At 35.6% G+C, this 19,206-nt stretch overlaps 1 protein-coding gene across 3 annotated transcripts; it reads right to left on the bottom strand.

The window, feature by feature from the left end:
* Positions 1 to 297: 297 nt before the first annotated feature.
* On the bottom strand, positions 298 to 19,188 carry LOC105334927 (uncharacterized). 3 transcript variants are annotated; one of them, XR_010710611.1, is made up of 24 exons: positions 18,975 to 19,184; positions 17,999 to 18,230; positions 17,366 to 17,407; positions 16,430 to 16,540; positions 15,446 to 15,621; positions 15,215 to 15,328; positions 14,891 to 15,082; positions 14,546 to 14,624; positions 14,229 to 14,450; positions 13,942 to 14,117; positions 13,679 to 13,792; positions 13,264 to 13,455; positions 12,832 to 12,912; positions 11,923 to 11,941; positions 6,876 to 6,917; positions 6,424 to 6,587; positions 6,168 to 6,284; positions 5,631 to 5,822; positions 4,611 to 4,783; positions 3,386 to 3,439; positions 2,918 to 3,081; positions 2,010 to 2,126; positions 781 to 972; positions 298 to 517 (listed from the first exon to the last, which is right to left on the bottom strand). XR_010710611.1 is itself a non-coding variant. In XM_066074491.1 (24 exons), exons 1-24 carry the CDS (start codon positions 19,032 to 19,034, stop codon positions 446 to 448), a joined length of 2,994 nt encoding a protein of 997 aa, XP_065930563.1. In that variant the 5' UTR covers positions 19,035 to 19,184; the 3' UTR covers positions 298 to 445. The 3 variants fall into 3 exon arrangements, 2 of the variants coding, with proteins under 2 accessions (XP_065930563.1, XP_011436849.3); XM_066074491.1 differs by having other exon boundaries at positions 4,714 to 4,783; XM_011438547.4 differs by lacking the exon at positions 17,366 to 17,407 and having other exon boundaries at positions 4,714 to 4,783; positions 18,975 to 19,188.
* Between the last annotated feature and the right edge of the window lie 18 nt (positions 19,189 to 19,206).

Below are 19,206 nucleotides of genomic sequence, written 5' to 3'. Positions count from 1 at the left end.
TTCTGGTCTATTTAGTGGCGAGTCTTCGGGTGTTTTATTTTTATCCTTGAAAAATCAAATTCATATTTATTTGCATGCAGTCTTTGGTATTCTTCTGCTTGCAAATATAAATTCACAGCATATCATATTATAATGTTATAGTTTTTACCAAAAGATGTTTTTTCCAGAGCCATGAGTTAGATTATCACGTCGACCGACAGTTCTTAGCGTCTTTACAAGTGTGATCGCAAAAAAACCCCAAAAACAGTTATAGGAAAATGTACATCTACTGACTAAAATAAGGGGGAAAATAACGCAAACATTAATCATTGTTTAATTAGAATAAAAAAATTTGTATAAATTTTAGTAATGAATAACAACATGGGTCTCTGCAAGCTGGATAAAAGCCAAGCACGGTGGATAATCGGCCATTACATTGCGAGAAACAGTTTATACAAGTCCTTGTTCACCACTTGTGGGAGCTCACATATTTCTCAACCTCCGCGAAAATATCCTTCTCTGAACCCTCGGCGGGGATCTACAACAAAAAATAAAATTTATATTGCAGGCAATGTTATTTGCTCTATAAATGTAATTACGTGTAGAAGCATATTGACTCGTAGACTAAGCCCCGGGGCCATAAAACTTGGACGAGCTCAATTTTAATCTAAGTCTCACTTTTACAAAAGGAATATATAGCAGGATAGCGAGACTGAGATCGAAAGTGAACTTGTCTAAGTTTTATGGCCCCGGGGCCAGGTCCCATCAACAGACAGACGGACGGACGGTCGAGGTGCTCACCGTGCAGACTTTGTCCTGCTGGCTGTAGTAGTCGATGACCGGTTTGGTCTGGTTGTGGAACGTCTGCAGCCTCTTCTTGATCGTCTCCTCGTTGTCGTCCACGCGACCACTCGTCTCTCCTCGCTTCAGCAGACGACTCGTCATCGTCTCGTCCGATACGTCAAAGTACAGCACCCCGACACATGGCACGATCTACAAACACAAAAGGCGCTCCACTACAGGAGATGTCCATGTTGTTCTAACTCTTGTTCGTATAAATTTTCCTCATGCAAGTTTGAGATAGCAAGTCTTAACGGAATTGTTCCTGATGCATGGTAACTCGACTAAATGTAAGAAATCCTGAAGCGTTTATCTGTTCTTGATCAAAGAAGACCCCCATTCACCATCATTCATGTTTTAGACTAGTTTTCAAGCAAGATTTGTAAAATGCTACGGTAGTTCATAGTAAATAAAACAAATGGCCTTTTTTATCGTTTCGATTATAGTGTCAGTGAAATGGGATTTTTTTTAAAGAGGGACAATGATTTTTTTTTTTACCTCTCCTCTGTTCAGGTTCTTTTTTTTTTTTACCTCTTTCTCAAATCAAGTCCTCTGTTCAAGTTCTTTTACCTCTTTCTCAAATATAGTCCTCTGTTCAAGTTCTTTTACCTCTTTCTCAAACCTAGTCCTCTGTTCGGGTTCTTTTACCTCTTTCTCAAACCTAGTCCCCTGTTCAAGTTTTGTTTACCTCTTTCTCAAATCTAGTCCTCTGTTCAAGTTCTTTTACCTCTTTCTCAAATCTAGTCCTCTGTTCAAGTTCTTCTTTTTTTTTACCTCTTTCTCAAACCTCGTTCGAGTTCTTTTACCTCTTTCTCAAACCTAGTCATGTGTTCAAGTTTGTTTTTTTTTTACCTCTTTCTCAAATCTAGTCCTATGTTCAAGTTCTTTTACTTCTTTCTCAAACCAAGTCCTGTGTTCAAGTTATTTTTTTTTTACCTATTTCTCATACCTAATCCTCTGTTCAAGTTTTTTTTTTTTTTTTTACCTTTTTCTCAAATCTAGTCCCCGGTTCAAGTTATTTTACCTCATTCTCAAACTTAGTCCCCCGTTCAAGATCTGTATTTTTTTTTACCTCTTTCTCAAACCTAGTCCTCTGTTCAAGTTTTTCTACCTCTTTCTCAAACCTAGTCCTCTGTTCAAGTTTTTTTTACCTCATTCTCAAACCTAGTCCCCTGTTCAAGTTCTTTTACCTCTTTCTCAAACCTAGTCCCCTGTTCAAGTTCTCGAGGGTACCCGTCGATTAGAAAACACTTCGTTTCCGAAATCTTCTTTTTCATTGCATCGCACATCAGTTGTAATACGTCGTCCTACAACAAATTAATATGGTACTCTATTATATTGCACAAAATGTGTTTTAAGTTGTTTTTTTTTAGTATTTCTCCCCTTTTCTAAAAAGATCAATGTTAATAGGTAAGGATTGATATGTCCACCCTATTAAATACATGTATCTATATTTTTATCAAACATTTCGGGTTTCCTATGCGTGGATCATTTCGTGATCAATAAAACTCAGTCACATTTAGAGCTCGGACTGCAAATAAACTGCACGAAATAACGCCAGACTTCCAAATAGTACGTGTTAAGAGGATTAAGATAGTGTAACAGTGGCCACGAGCATCCAGTCCTCTTTACGTAGACAAATTTACAATGCCGCGAATTGGGGTCTCCATTTTTAAATTAGGCATTACATTATAGCATCCACAAATGCAAATGAACATGGATCCGTCGTAGAAGGTAGAGGAGTTTTGAATATGTCGAGGTTTATCTATAATTAATATTGAGCGCGGTGCCCTGAGCCGATTTCAGCGTGGCAGAGATACACTCTATTTAATTTCATGTTCAATTGAATACCTCATATAACAGCCGTTACTATGTTTATTTACATAAACACTACTAGGTCCCACTGAAACCAAGGATATTATACCTTCTATGTAGAAACATTATAATATGCTATGAACACGGTCGGATATTGTGATATTATTAGTTTATTACGATGGTCTCTGTTTAGTATTTTAAAAACGCGGTTATTGGGATATTGCAAGTATACATAATAACCATGGTGATTACATTAGGGATATTGCTGAAATACGAATATTACCATTGACACCAGCTCTCCTCTGGCCATGACATCCTTCAGCTTGGCGCCTCGCTCTGAACCGGAAGCTACCTCTTCCCGCAGAAGATCCCCGGAAGACAGGTGACAGAAGCCGAACTTCTCTACGATCTTAGCACATTGCGTCCCCTTTCCGCTTCCAGGTCCACCTATCAATTGTCAAGTCAAAGACAATTTCTATAAAGAACTAGATAAATGTGATATTTGTTTATGTGCGTGCATTTTATTTTATAGAAAAATTGAGGGCATTTCTCCAATATATATCCTATCTAGTCCTTTGCTATAGCTTTCCACTAAGACCACAAGTTGACTTGTTATGTTTATGGAACTCAACACTTTCTGGTTTTTGTTTGTCTGACGCTTTTCAAATTTGCATGGTCAATGAAAGTACTTATAGTATAACTGCAATAAACTGAAGCTTGACTCTTATTGAATATGGACTATAGATCTTACCAACGATGAACAAGACCTTGGCGTCTTTTAAGACAGGGTCCCTCCCTGATTTATCTGTAAATAAAATCAGTACAGAGTTACACCATTCAAGAGTGTTGTGAATATCTCTAATTGTTTTACCAAACAGACTGATTTTCGCCATCAAAGGATAGTAGCATCATTTTGTTGTTTGGGGTTTGTGCAGCAAAAATCAATCTGATATTTGCAACAATAACAATAATCTGGTTTTTGCAACATGAATCAATCTGTGTAAGAAGCATACATCAATTTGGTTTTTGCAACATCAACCAATCTTGAGTTTGGCGCATGAACTAATCTACCAACTAGAGTTTGTGGCACGAACCAAACAGGTTTTCAAAATGGTTTTTGCAGGATGAACAAATTGTTGCTTCCAGGGTTATCTGTATTTTAGATATAATGACGTAATGCTTCATCGTGTTTTACCGGCATTACGGACGTTTAAGCAGCAGCATTAACCAACAGTATTAATTCTTCTACTCGTTTTACATTCCCAGTCAACATGATAACATTTTACTGTATCGTGGGTATACTAGACTGTATGTAATCCAAATTGTTAAACACTACCTTTTTAACACTGATCGTTTTTATAAAAAAAAAAACCCAATGACCACTGTTATAAGCTTTTCCCAATAGTTTCCGTTTTACATTCCACTTCGTCACACAGGTAACGTTGTCATTTGAGATGTTTCCTTGTCAACAAAAGGTTATCAAATTCAACTACATTCGCCGACAAGATTAAAATAGAAGGTTATCAAATTCAATGATCAACTGATGTACAAATTGAATGCCTATATATTCTAATAAAATATCGTAGAGCTGAGATCTTGATATTAATTTTTAAAAAGTCATTTAATCACAATCCCTGTAAAAATAAGCAAAACCAACCTGATGATGACGCTGGTGGACAATTGCCCATTACTAAGGGAAACAGACCTCACTACAATCCGATAATCCGATAAGCTAGTAAATAAAGTAAAACTAAAAATCTGGAGTGTCCTCCTCACTGTAGTTTGGATATAATTGACCCCACAATGCCTGAACCCCTTTTTGGTCATCAGCCTGAAAAGAATACTGACCTCCTCCCCCCACCACCACTCTTCCCGCCATGACTCATTGCGCTTGTTAAATTGGGCCGCTGGCAAAAATTCCACAGCATCGCCGTACAGAGTAACAGTTAGTGACGATTAAGTAAAGCATTACTCACTTGGGATACCTCCGTGTGAATATGTGTCCATATGAATCGTCTCTATGCTTTATACAGGAAATTGGGAAAAGTGAGCAGGCGTTTAAAGCAAACAGTAACTCACCCAGAGACATGGAGTCGAACACTTTCTGGACCTGCTGGAAGACTTCGTCTGCTGAAGACTCCGCCGGGACCTACAGAGACACAAGTACCAGGGGCGGATCAATATAGTTCTATTGGAATCAATCAATATAGGCAACGCAGAGACAATTACCAGGGGCGGATCAGTACAGCAATCGATAAACGAAACACAGAGACAAGTATTGGGGGTGGATCAATACAACTCTAGGATTAGATCAATACACCACAAACAGATTCTCACTACCACAGTCAGACAAGCAAATCGGACGTGGGCTCTGTCTACGTACCCAGCTGTATCCGGGATTTTGTTTCCTAGACTTTACATCTCTCCATTAAATTAATAACAAGCACCCGTCGAGGTGATGTTAGTTTGTCTCAATTTACAAGCTGGATATTCTATATTTCATAACGGATGGCGGCCAATGTATAGCTACATAATTGTTAGCATAAGAACAAAGTATGAAAATTGTACCATCGTTTGTATTGTTGAAGTGATTACGAAATCATTTCTAAGAAAGATAAAGGTACCGAACACAGACTTGTTCGGTCAGTTACTCATTCATGTCATTGTACAATTGATTCGGTGTAGGCATCAGGGAACCAAGCGGCTTAATACTACTGTAGATGAACGCGTTCAGACCCGGACACTTGTTTCCGTACAGGTTTACTCCACAAAAAATGTCTTTATCTTGAAACATTTAGGCGAGAATCTTATACACCAAGAACATTTTTAATCCAAGTAGACAGGTATAGATTTTGTGGAATCAAGATTTTGACGTTGACGATACGAGCTCTACGAGGTACTACGTGATCGACGTCAAACATTTTCCGAAAAGTGGTAAACTTTTATTACAAATCAAATGTTTGTGTTTTAGAATGATAAACTATGGATGCTATTACCCGCTGGACCATGTTCTTTTTTGAGTAGTAATCGATGACGGGGGTTGTGACGTCATGGAACGTCTTGAGCCTCTGTTTGATGGTTTCCTCGTTGTCGTCCACGCGCCCGCTCGTCTGCGCGCGACCCAGCAGACGTTTGGTCATCGTGTCGTCTGAGACATCGAAATACAGGACACATTTAGGGGTGGTTATCTGTAAAACAGAACATGATAATATTGACGCCACCTCAAGGTTATAATGAGAAGTAAGATTGTTTTAAAAAAGACGTGAATGTGAAACGTTAAAAATAATTGATAATCTCCGTTAATAAAAAAAAACGCCTATACATACAAATAAGTTTTTCAATTAGGCGTATATGCATAAAAAGTGTGTAATTACCAAAAATATCTTACTAAAGAATATTTCAGTTATATGTTATCGTCTATTTATATAAGTGATATCACCTATTCGAGTGATATGATCACCAATTCAAATTCAGATCCGTGTACAACGATGGATTTATTATGCGATATAGTTGTACATATATTGGACGCGCACCTGTTCCTCAAATTTGATCCCCTGGTCCATCTCCCGGGGGTAGCCGTCTATCAGGAAGCCCTTGCTGGAGCTGGCCTTGGCCGTGATGTTCTCTCTCAACAGTTCCAACACTACGTCCTGCACAGAAAAGATGCCAGTGTTTTTGATTTTGATTAGAATACAGCATGAGTCCAGCATATAGTATCATTATATGTAAATTATATTTTGAAGTGATTCCTTTTTTCATATGCAGCCTCCTTAAAGGCACTATACGTACCAAGGGTACCAACTCTCCTTTCTGCATGATTTCCACTAGGTTCTTGCCCCTGGGGGTCCCAGCTTGGACCTCGGCCCTCAGTAGATCGCCCGTAGAAAGGTGTGTGAAACCATACTTCTCAACGATTCGTTCACACTGTGTCCCCTTCCCTGAACCAGGTCCTCCTGCAAATTGGAAAGTTCAAATTCCCAGCCGTTCATTATATATATCATATACTAAACGCGCAAATCTGCTGATTTTGATTATCAGTTATTATGTATAGTAGTAAATAAGTCGATCGTTAAGTATATAGAAGTAGTATATATAATTCTCATTTCATAAAACAAAACATTCTTCAGAGGAAGCTAGGGTAATATTTTGTTATTTTTCTATAAATTTATCTGATGTTTATCCGTGCTATTTCCGGAGTTTCCCTGTATATTTTTGTGGGTCACGCTGTGAATGCTACTCACCGACAACGAAGACCACGTTGACACTGCTGAGGTCTGTGCTGGCTGCAGAGAGAAAATAGTCCCAGTTAGATCACGCTGTATTCTTAACGTATCTAACAGTAAATCTATGATAATATTTGGCGTAGAACTCATTTAAGAAGGTGCTATTAGGTGTCTTATAAAACTGTAAATCGATTCTATGCAAGTTAGTTCACTTACACCATTAATACTACGGTATATGAAGTACTTATATATTAGGTTTACAAATGCTGATAAAATGTTAGAATTACAGCAGAAATCATAGGAAAAAACCGAAATTTGCTCAAAGAGGGACAGACTGATTCATATATCTTAAGTATCATTAGTATAAATAATTCTTGGTTGTTTGATAAAGCTTTAAGATTGACATTAATTCGCAAATTTGAAGAGTATTTGGTCTTTAATGAAACGGTCCCATGCATTTGATCAGGACACGGCTTGAATCATGTTGTCTTTACATTTTTACCTTTGAAAATATCAGAAAATGCTTTCCTATCACGCTGTTTAGTACAATATCAAGTGTCTATAACCAGTGGTATTTTGTGCTGCAAACACTCAGGTGTTTTGAAGAAAAAAGAACAATACCACTGCGCATGAGTATGGAATTCAATATACGACAGACAACTGTCAGCTGTCAACTGCTGCCTGCTTACTGTCAGCTGCCATCTGTTTAACGACTACTGTTATCACTTTACTGTTTATTACTATCCGTATTCTTGTGTCCTGTGCAGAAGATTCAAGGCGTTATTAAAGGGTTCTGGTGATATACCACAGATGTAGAGGATATACAGAACTACTATCGAACAGTTAGAGTTTTAATTGGTTCGAACCCAACTTGCAAATAAGTTTCAACGGGAAGATTAGTGGAACTGGTTTTTGATGAGCAAAATCCGAGTAGAATAAATTGGCATTGGCTCAATCTAAATTGCCAAATAATTAATATACTATTATGGATGTTTTTTTATCCAATGCCGTTTGAGAAGATAAGAGCAGATTAAAAACATTTTTTATCGTTTTAATTAATTTCAATACGAGCTAGTACCCAAAAAGAATTTGTCCAAAGTCAGAAAGATGTAGGCCAAATATCGAGAATTTTTCATGTTACAGACAAAAACATATCTCATATGTAAAACCATATTTAACGATTGTAAACTATAGTTTACGAATGCTAATGTTTATTTGTCTGTAAATAAACGTTTACTTAACAATAGATTTTGCTGAAAGATTCATATCTATAAAGTATAATTTACATACGTTGACTGTATAGTTAATTTGTGAAACTATTGAAATTTATCAGTTAAACTATATTTTGCAATTGCAAATGATTGTTTTCAGTGTTAATAATAGTAAAAAAATCTGAAAAATGATCCCCTGAACTATGGTTTACGTATGTGAAATATAGATTAACGTTTTTAACTAAAGTTTACGGTCTGTTAACTATAGTTAACAGCTGATAAATCTAATCTATGTAAAAACTATGTTATCTTTGGCGTGCAATAGAAAACACCCTTTCTGCACAAACATGTCTTTACTATAACATCTTTTTGGTCATCTTTGCCCATGCGCAGAACCCATGATACGAGAAGGAGTAAACAGTGATAGATAGCTGTAAACAGTGACATTAAGTTATAAACTGTGAGAGAAAGCTGTAAACGGTGAGACTTATATGTAAACAGTGACAAAAAACTGTTTACTATGACAGTGAGCTGTCAACAGTTACTGCAAGCTTCAAACTGTGGCAGTAACCTGTAAATCATGACAGTAATCTGTAAACTGTGACAGTAAACTGTAAACAGTGATGTGAAGCTGTCAACAGTGACAGTAATATGTAAACAGTGATAGAAAGCTGTAAACATTGATGGTTATCTGTCAACGGTGCCTGTAACATGTAAGTGTAAGCTATGAACAGTGACAGAAAGTAATTGGTCTATTACACTATGGCTGCTGTAGACAGTCTTTTGGATGTGGTGGATAGCTAAACGCAAGCATCAAGATCCCAATAAAAGAGCGACACAATCTTGGGGGATATTTTTATTTTAATACTTTTGGATTCTTCATAAACAGAATTTATTTCAGTAATATAAAAACAGTAATGTACTAATAATTAATAAAACCATTGTTCCCATCCTTCAACATAAACAAATACATCCAAGTTTTAGTTCAACAAACATAACTTGATAAATTCTTGTCTTTTTGAGTTCTACTTAATATTTTTCCCCACACAGTATAATTTAACAGGAAAAAAGTCCAAATACATGAATTTACCTGAGAGAAACAAACTTTGAATGCCTTTTACATAAGATATACATAAACGGCATTGTGGGTAAATTCCAGTAAATCATTGATTGAGTACCCTAGCATGAAAATGTAGACAGAAAAGTTACACCTTAGAGTAAATTAAACTTGCATGTCATTTGAGATGTAAATGGAAAAAAATATTTTTCATAAAAAAATGTTATCAAAACAGTATATTATTAACATTTAAATCATAACTAAAATATGACATTTGTAAAGGCTTTATTAATTATAAAATCTTATCTAAATATGTGTAACTATTGCTGATTGGGAAAAAATTCCACAAAAAGTTGTGTGTCAGTATAAAATGACATGAAGGAATGAGCAAAACAAAAATCATATAAATATACCTCTAAAAATGAAAACAATAGACAACAAATATAGCTTTGGTTTCTTACAGAAAACAGTATCACAGCTGGTTTTAGATATAGGTATGAAGAGGGAATGTAGTCAGAATGTAGAGACACAGAAGTGACAGCTATTGTATACAGTCATATATAAAGCACTCAGTTACTAGCTGTTAGTATTTATCCAACATTATGCATTCAAAATTGGATTTGAACTATATGAAACTCTGAGAAAAGTAACATAGTAAAAATTTATCTAAGGCAAGCAGTTCAAGTTTTGTAATTTTTTGTAAGATATGGTCATATTTGTAAAGAAAACAATTGAAATTGTCCTAATATAGACAAAAGCAGTGTGCTATACATTAGAGCACATTTTTCTATATAAAGTGTTCACAAGAATCAATATCTGTCTGGAGTATAGTGTCTTTAGTAAAGTTTGTCATGGAGTAGACCCGCCCGGTACTCGGAGTCAGAGTCTGTGATGTTGAGGTGAGATGAGGGACCTCCACTAATGGTGTCCTAGGAGGGCAGACTGCCTTCTGTTGCCATGAGTAAACCTATTGCTGAACACGCTCTGAAAAAACATTTACATCATAGGTAGATACATACACACTTATATTCTGACCAACTTCACAGTAAATTTACCCATCCCCATATTGTGATGTACTTCAAGTATAATTTTTTCTTTCCCAAAATTGTTACCTTACAGCATAGTGCAATAGATTAAAGCATTTAATATCTATGAATCTGTAAGGCATGAGTTCAAATTCACTTGGGCTGTTATAATTTTTACACCTTCCCCAATATTCTGAACACATTTTTTTGTCAAATATTGTAAAATTTAAAACATTTAAACCGGTGAAAGTATTTTCATTATAATGTACTTTTTTCACATTAATAATTACACATGTTCAATACCACCTTAAAGAAATGATATGAGAGATGAGTCAAACTGGGATAATTACTATCAGTTCTTGACAAAATTGTTAGGTTTTATCCTACATTTTGAGCACATGTTTAATATAGGTTTTAGAAAATGAGTACCAGAAACACAAAAACTTTCATATGAGTCATCAGATGTGAAGCTGTCTTAGGACATTAAATCCTTTCAATATTTACAATGGTTAATAAACTGCATGTTTGATACTTATATTTCAATTTTTAACCAAAATGTCATTTAATATGAATAGAGGATATTCAATGTTACATTATTGCAGAGAAAATTTATTTCATGAGTTTGACAGGATTTTCCCCCATTTTTTTTATGTGTTACCAAAATCAAAAGCGTGCCCTTACTTTCTGCCTCATTAGCTGCTTGGTCCAGTTTTTCCGTGTGTGCCGGGTTTGCGACATTTTCCCCCGTTTTAGATGAGTCCTCTTTGGTAACTGCAGCCTCTATCACCTCCTCTTTAACTTCCTTCTTAGCTTCTTCTTTCACTTCTTGTTTCTCAGATTTATCTCCCTTGCTTTCTTTGGCTGCGACATGCAAAATGAGGGAGGATGGGTAATTTCATGCAGTTAGACCACAGAGTAACGTTAGTCTAAAGTTCCGACTTATACCGCGAGGAGGCCAGTGCACTTGAGTTCTCAAATGTCCGATGAGCAATGTATTTAAAAAACTTTTTTTAGAGAGCATATTCGATATCATTCGATATCATATTGTGCTTTTACAACACAATTATTTAGAAAGATTAATAAAACAAGGACATATTTTTTAATTATAAAGATTGACTTATGGGTTTTTGTTTTCATTAGGGTCAATAGACAAGTGTAATGTATGTATTGTTTATTGCAAGGAGAATTTAAGACCGTATAGTCCAAATAAGAAAATGCAAAGCATTCTGCTAAACAGAATATATCATATGATGCACCAGTATATTGGTCAACTCCTTTTGGTCCAACTCTTGGACTAGCTCTTATTCCAAAGTTTACACAATGATCACAACACCAAAGAAATTAAAAACTCCTTTTAGATGTAGATTTCAAACTGTATTAATGAAAGTTGTCAGCTAGTGTGCATTAAATGATCTCCAGCATCTTCTTGTATCTTATAATAATTGTCAGAAGCTAGATCATCCTAAAAGTTTATCTGGTTGGCATATGCAAATGCACTGTGATGAGACGTTGCAAAAAGGGAGAAAAGTATATAAATTTCCTTCATTGAGAAACTTGGCAAAGTTTGAAGGGGAGAGTGTGTTTGAAGTCACATTTTTGGGGGTATGATTATATGAATGTGATGATTAAACAAATGCGCTGTCTCTTATAACATTTAAAGCCTATCTATCTTTGAAAAGCTATAAAATTTATGAATATAATATACAATATAATATATAATAAAAGCATAAAATGAAAAACAAAAAGATACAAAAAGGTGAACAGTAACCTACCTTGTTCACTCTTCTTTCCCTGAAAATAGAAGAGGTGAGATCTGTGAATGCCAATGGAATGGTTATTTAATTGAGATGAATGATAAAAGTCACCAGACTGTTGGTCACAGATTGATACAAGATAATTATAGTTTCCTTACAGCCATAGTTTCACCGATCAGTTCCTTGTTCTACTCCAGGCAGCACCTAATTCAGACACCCCTATAGCTTTCTCTCAGATATCTATACCTGTTCACAACAAGCACTTTGTAGAGGTTAAAAATAGCCTCCTACACAGCAAGGTGTTCTGAACATAACAAACTTCCATTTCTATGAGGAAGAATGTACATAGGCACCATGGAAAAGGTATTATCTGTAATCACTTGACTTAAGATCTTGCTGACTGTTGTTTTTGTTATAGGACAACATTTCTCTGTTATGTCAATGGTAATGAAGCAATGCCCTGCACACCGTGCTGTGTTTTTGTGTAGTAATGCTAATGATGGTTTATGTGGAGGGGGTGGGATGCTGCCTGGTTTGTTGTGTGCTCTATGTTTCCACAGAAACAAATTGCTTAATGTTGCAGAGTATGTTGTGGGTTGTATAATGAACAATCATAGAAATAACATGCGTTATATACATACACTGAATATGATTTCCCATATCATATTATAGCAGATGTGTGAATCTATAAAACTTTTATTTATATCATACTATGAAAGCATAAATATTTCATTTTGACCCAAAATTTTTAAAGTCAAAAGTTATTTAAAAAAATTAGAATTTGACCTAATTTCAGGTAGGGGTTGTAGTCCAAAAACAGCATAATTAACCTCTTAATTTAGTCAAGCATATTACCGGTACATGTATATAAATGCTGAAATCTTATGACCAAGTAAGTATTTCACTAAAAATTAACCCAAAACTTACAGGTTTTCTTCCATAGAAGGCAAAATCTAGAATTCTGCAGATGTCAAAAAATATTTCATCTGAATCTCTGTCACCATTTACCTATAATATAAGACAAATGACATATTAAGAACTGATATTTGTCACAGTAGCACTGGTTCAGTTTTGTCAATTATTTAGTTTATTGTCAGTGGAATGGTACTTTAACCAAGGTTGATTAATGATGTCAATTGCAGTGCTGTTTCTTACAATATCTTAAATGCCATGAATTAATGGTTAAAGTGTGATTCTTCTGACAATTATGCAGCACTTTCTGATTAATATAGATTTTGGATGATTTGAATGGTTCCAGTGTAATATCAAGTCAAGATAAGAGTTATCTCTCTTGTTAAGGGGAGCATCTACCTCAAAATGATGTATGAGAGGAACATGTAGGAAAAAATCTTTGCTTACAACAACTAATTTTCCTTGATCATCATAGTGTTTAAAAACTGGAAGTGTGTTGTTTTTGAAGAAGCTGATTCTATTTTGGATGGCGTTGAGGTTATCGTCAATCCTCTGTGTGGCCTTGCCTCGATCCAGAAGTCGTCTCTGCATGTAATACTCCTCACAGTCCAACATCAACATGAAGTTCAAGCCACCAATCTGAAAATAAACCACGTTTCAGGTCCACATAGTAAGCGCAGTGAGTCAAAAGCACAAAAATTGAGACTTATTTTACTTTGTTGTAGATTTAAATTCAGAACAGAGTTCAAATTCTGGCCTTTTTTTATATATAGATTTCAAACATTAAGATTATAACAGGTCTTGATTAGATTAGAAACATATTTTTCAAACCAGAGAGAGAGAGAGAGAGAGAGAGACTCACATGTTTGTTGAACTCCTCTACTTGGTTTTTGTCCCTTGGATATCCCTCCAAAAGATAAGCACCTGCTTTTGGATGCTTCTTGATATGTTCTACGATTAATTCCACTGTTACCTCCTACAATAAACATATTGTTAGATATTATTTGTACAGATAAAAACACTTACAGCTAATCAAATGCATGTCCTTAAAAAATGATCCAATTTCATTTTCATTTTGTATTTTAAATTTCCAATTCCATTTTATATGAGTGTGTATGGGGTCACCTGTGGTGCCATTTCTCCCTTTGACACTAGTGATCCGATCATGTTCCACTTGTCGTCAGCGGTGCCTTTGTTTGCTATCTGTGACCTCAGGATGTCTCCCATGGACAGGTGCACCACCTCCTTGTAGCGGTCCAGAATCTTCTTGGCTTGTGTTCCCCTCCCACTGCCTGGCCCACCTTAGGGTAGAAAAAAACCCAGTTAAATTTGCTTATTTTGCCCTCTTTTCAATAAATGAGGGTGCAGTTTGATTGGTTGATAAGCAATGATGAGGTTCTATGATTGCGTACCTGCCAGGAAGATGATGGGAGCCTCGGGTAGTCCTGGTTTCCTGCCCTCGTCTTTGTTGACGATGGTGGGTGGGGGAGGAATCACAGCTTCGTCAGCGAACACCACAGACTTCTCCCTCTTTGGAGCCTTGGGGTCTGAGGTTTCCGGGGATGTTTTGGGAGGTGTTTGGGGCTTGGGTTGAGCTTTCGGTCTGACAGGTTTAACTTTTGGTTCAGGTGTTTCTGAAATTGCAGAGACAAGTTAAGTTGCTCATTAAATCAAAACTTTTTTTTTCAATAAAATGTTTACAAATATATTGGTAAAAAGATAAACTCACTGAAACTTCTTTTAATAGCTGCCTTGAATATTTGTCCCATGTTAAAAGCAATATCCAGGATATCTCTGTCGCCATCAACCTATAGAATATGAACACATGTCAAAGATTGAAACTCAATAGACTGAGAAGATGTATGGTATAAATCTATCATCATATATCATGAAGGGTCACAGTTGGTGGATTTAATCCCATCCCCACAAAATACTCACATTCTTACAAAAATTTATTTCAGAAAATCAACATATCTACAAAATGACAGTTAATCAATTTCAAAAATTCCGCTTGTTATAGATTTTATTTTTTCCTTATTGCAATTACCAGCAGGAGGATCTGACTAGGACTTACAACAACAAGTTTTCCTAGATCGTCAAAGTATTTGCAGACAGGCAGTGTATTCTCCTTGAAGAACGAGATGCGATTGCTGATGGCGGCCAGGTTGTCATCAATTTTCCCCTTCTCCTTGCCTCTCCTCAGTAGTCTCTGGGTGCAGTAGTACTCGTCACAGTCAATCAAAATGGCTAGGTCCAGTCGCCCAATCTAAAATCACACCCATTTTACATTAGGATCAAGAAAAAATAGAACTCATCCAGGTTTTTTTTCATGAACTCCGGGTGAGTTGCTGTTTCCTTCCAACACGTACCATACTTCAAGGACTTGTAAGTGACTTACTTCTTTTTCGAACTCCTCCAGCTGGGAGGCTGTTCTGGGGTAGCCCTCTATGATGAAACCCTTGGCATCAGGGTGCTTCTTAATGTGAGTCAGCAACAACTCTGCAGTGACATCCTATAACAAAAAAAAAACCCAGTAACTTATAATAAACAGCATTCTGAAAATGTTTCCCTTAAAGCAAAATATTTACACAAGATTTTTAACAAGGATCAGGGTTAGTTGACTAAATACCTCTGGTGCCATTTCTCCCTGTGATACCAGGTCCCCTATCATGCCCCATTTGGCCCCCGCACTTCCCTTCTTAGCCACCTCTGCTCTCAGAAGGTCTCCCATTGACAGATGAACCCAGCCTGGGTTCTTCTCCAGTAGTTTCTGGGATTGAGTCAGTTTGCCGCTTCCTGGTCCGCCTACATAAGAATGAAACAAAAATGAAATCAATCCAAAATCAAACTCAGTATATCTACTTAAAATTGAAAGTATTATAGTCGTATCCGCATAAAATAAGTCCTGCAGATCTGTTAATTAGGACATGGGAAATTTCGGTAACCATAAAAGTATGATGGTCTCCTACTGTACACCATCACATTATTTTAATCTTGTAAGTCTATGAGATAATCACAACTATAATGATAATTAACATTTAATTGAAAGAGTTGTGAGGGAAATGAATCCTAAAAAATGGAACATTTGTCCAAATCAAAAGCACTAATTGCAACATTATGGAATTTGTCATTTAATTTAAACAAATACATGCACATGCAACCATTTTAAATTCTACTTTCTTTGCCTGATGTTGCTTTTTTAATTGAAGATCAAACAGATCAAGAGAGACTGACAATAAGAGGGAAATATAAATACATATACCAGGTGGACTGCATTTTTCTTTACAGGTATGTTCTGATAATGTGTTAAGCCATGATAGATAAATATATTCAGCAAAAGACGGTTACAGCAAAGTGCCAGGAATGAGAGATTCTGCTTTGTTTTATATGTTAAAATTGCAATATCCATAAGTTTATAATATATTTTAATGTAACTGAGTTTGCTGTAAGCATGAATTCATTTTAAGGGCATTTGATATAACCATGTTTTACTGTTGTATGGCTGCAGTGTCATTCTACTTCCCTGGTCTACCCTTAAATTGTCATCCGCATTATTTTCTAAAAATGATTATCATAATTTCGTAATACGTTAATTTCGACCGCGCTGACTCACCCATGATCAGTGTGATTGGGACGTTTGGAAGGACGGCCTTGCCAGGCGGGGGAGACTTGGAAATGGGGGGCAATGGTGAGCCCTTTCTGGTCTCTATTGATTCTTTTTCCTCTGTAAAAAAAAGAAAGAAAGCTTTTAGCACTATCATATTTGATTAAAAAATCTAACTCTCAATTTTTGTCTTCTCTTCAATAACATAGTTTGTTCTCATGCTTCAAGTAAAGGAAAGGACATTAAAAAGTAAAACATCAATATTAGGAAAAACCAACATGAAATTTGAATAAAGAATTATTTGTTTTGGGAATTTGCTTCTTAAACCACACACTTTGTATATTGTGTAAAATCATCACGGATGATAATGGAATCTCAAGGACAAAACAATGGGTGCTGATAATCATGGGAAGTCTGAGTAATGTGACACAAGGCATCCCACAAAGTGAAAATTAAATCAGCACCTCCTGAGTTTGTAATATGATTAGTCACATTTCTTAATTAATTATAAGAGGAATTAATACAAGTTAAAGACTTAAAGGAGATCATATCTGATAATAACTGAATTAAGGTGATCATGTTGATCTGGAATTCATATAGCCTAGCTTACACTAAATCTGTGTACTGTACACTACTAAGATTCAAAAGATAATGCTTATTAGCTTAGTTGATAAACAATCAACATTAATGATTATCAAAATTCAATAAAGGGGAAAAAATACAATAAACTACTTGCGTGTGGAAAAAGGCTGAATCAATACCGAGCTGAAATTGCAATTTATTTCCTAAAAGCTAACTTCATGGGAAGTCAGTCGCAGAGAGAGACCATTAGATGGGTTTTAATTAGAGATAAGTGAACAGTTGATGTAACAACACACATGAGGTAGCTAGAGTAACATTGGGGATTAGGTCGATCTGTCAGTACAATCATGATGCTTGCTCTACCTGCTGGAGAGTCGCATTGTTCGATCCAGAAATACTCCTTGCCTGTTGTGAACAAATTCAACAGGTAATTCTACAGAGATTTGATGTCTCTAATGAACACACACCTATATAAATGTGGCAATGTATAGCTATTGTGTATTATTGTATGCTGTAAAAGCAGTGTCTCATTCACCATGGTAGGAATCAATCAATTAATTAGATGGAATTAGAGACACCATGCATCTATCAAATTGTTATCATATATATCCTAATGCACATACAATTCCTTCTGTCATGTACAAGTCCTTGTATGTGATCTTGAAACTATATTGTTTAAAGTATATCTTAGCAATGTGTCACCAATTTAGTATACACATTTCTAAATTTGACTTCAAAATGTTATTCAATTTTTAATTGAATTTTGTTGTACGATTCAATAAAATCTCATTACTTCTAAAGTTATTGGATAAAAAATTGTGCAGCAGCTAGTATAATGCATTAATAAAGATTCAATTTGTTTATAACCATCATTCTACATTAAAGATAAAAGGCACAGAAAGTCAATAAACAGTAGCATAGCATTTGTATGCAATCAAATGTATCATTTAATTACTAAATAATACCACAATTAAGGTATTCTATTACCAAGCATACCTATTTTTACGGGAGTCTTTGCTCGAGAGGAAGGACGTGACCTTGGCCTTGACCCCGGCCGTTTCTGACCATTTTGGTCAATAGGTGGCAGTGGTGTTTTAGCTCTGCGTATATCTACAAATGAACTCCAGGTGACATTCTGATATCCTTTGTCCTTGACCTTTTCGAGGCAATCAATCAGGTACTTGATGTGGTCCTGTGGTCTGTGATACATCAGCCCCGTCATCAGACTCTGTCAGAAAACACAACAATCCTTTTAACACAATATCCCATCATGCCAAGTACTCGCCTCTGTATTAAGATTTATATCAATGAGAAAATAAATTAATCTGTTCACCAGGATGACAATATTACGTACATTTACCCGAAAAGATTATTTATAAAATTCTTTTGTAATGACAAGGAAAATAAAAAACATATCATATTGATACATTACTATCAGTCAAATTAGCTAAAACTTTTCATTCAAAGTGAAATATTATTTTGTCATAAAATTTTCTTTCCCTTTAACTCATAAAAACCTTTCAAAATATGACATAGGCTATAGTAAAGTTTTTTAATGTTTATAAGATGCCAATATACCTGTGCAAAGTTAATCTACTCAATTTCTATTTTTGTATATAAATGTATATATAATTTAGCTAGAAAAGAAGAGTTAAGCTTAAATTTTAATTTTTCATGAATTATCTTCATGCAAGTAGTTTTAAAGTATCTGATCTCAATTATTTTGAAATCACCCAATGTCAAAAGCTGCACATTCAATACAGTAAAATGTTTATCAAAACACAAAAATAGCAACCATAAAAATGTGTGTAATATTTCATAAATCTACAAGTTATCATTAATTTATTTCCTTCAACTGTCATTTCTTATTAATACTGCACTATTAAAAAATATACACTTTTTGAATTACGCACGTTTCTGTTTAATTCACATGATTTACTATATAACATCAGAAGTTGCAAAACTTGCCAACCTCAAAGAGCCGCGGGATCTCCCGCTTTGACAGATACGACTTGGCATCCTCCGTAGACATCTTTCCGCTACGGACTCGGATGTAGGACTCCTTTTTGGGTGGTATTTTGCCGAATTAAGTATTCCCGCAGCAAAATGATGAGAGACACTTTTCTCGTTATCTTCAAAGCACTTGTCTCTAAGGACAACAAACCCTTTCTAAAAGTTCGACTTCCGGTGTGTTTGGAAAATAG

This window comes from Magallana gigas, chromosome 2, assembly GCF_963853765.1.
Source record: "Magallana gigas chromosome 2, xbMagGiga1.1, whole genome shotgun sequence".
Taxonomy (NCBI): domain Eukaryota; kingdom Metazoa; phylum Mollusca; class Bivalvia; order Ostreida; family Ostreidae; genus Magallana; species Magallana gigas.
Note: the sequence above shows the minus strand (reverse complement) of the source record. Positions and strands in the feature narration are given on the sequence as shown.

What these genes read in the sequence shown, in the direction of transcription:
- LOC105334927 (XM_066074491.1), bottom strand. Translation starts at nt 19,034, where the DNA reads ATGTCTACGGAGGATGCCAAGTCGTATCTGTCAAAGCGGGAGATCCCG. An exon ending in TGGAGGAGTTCGAAAAAGAA is followed by an intron (nt 15,083 to 15,214) that starts GTAAGTCACTTA and finishes GTGTGATTTTAG; the next exon opens with ATTGGGCGACTGGACCTAGC. An exon ending in AGCAGGACAAAGTCTGCACG is followed by an intron (nt 518 to 780) that starts GTGAGCACCTCG and finishes TTTTTGTTGTAG; the next exon opens with ATCCCCGCCGAGGGTTCAGA.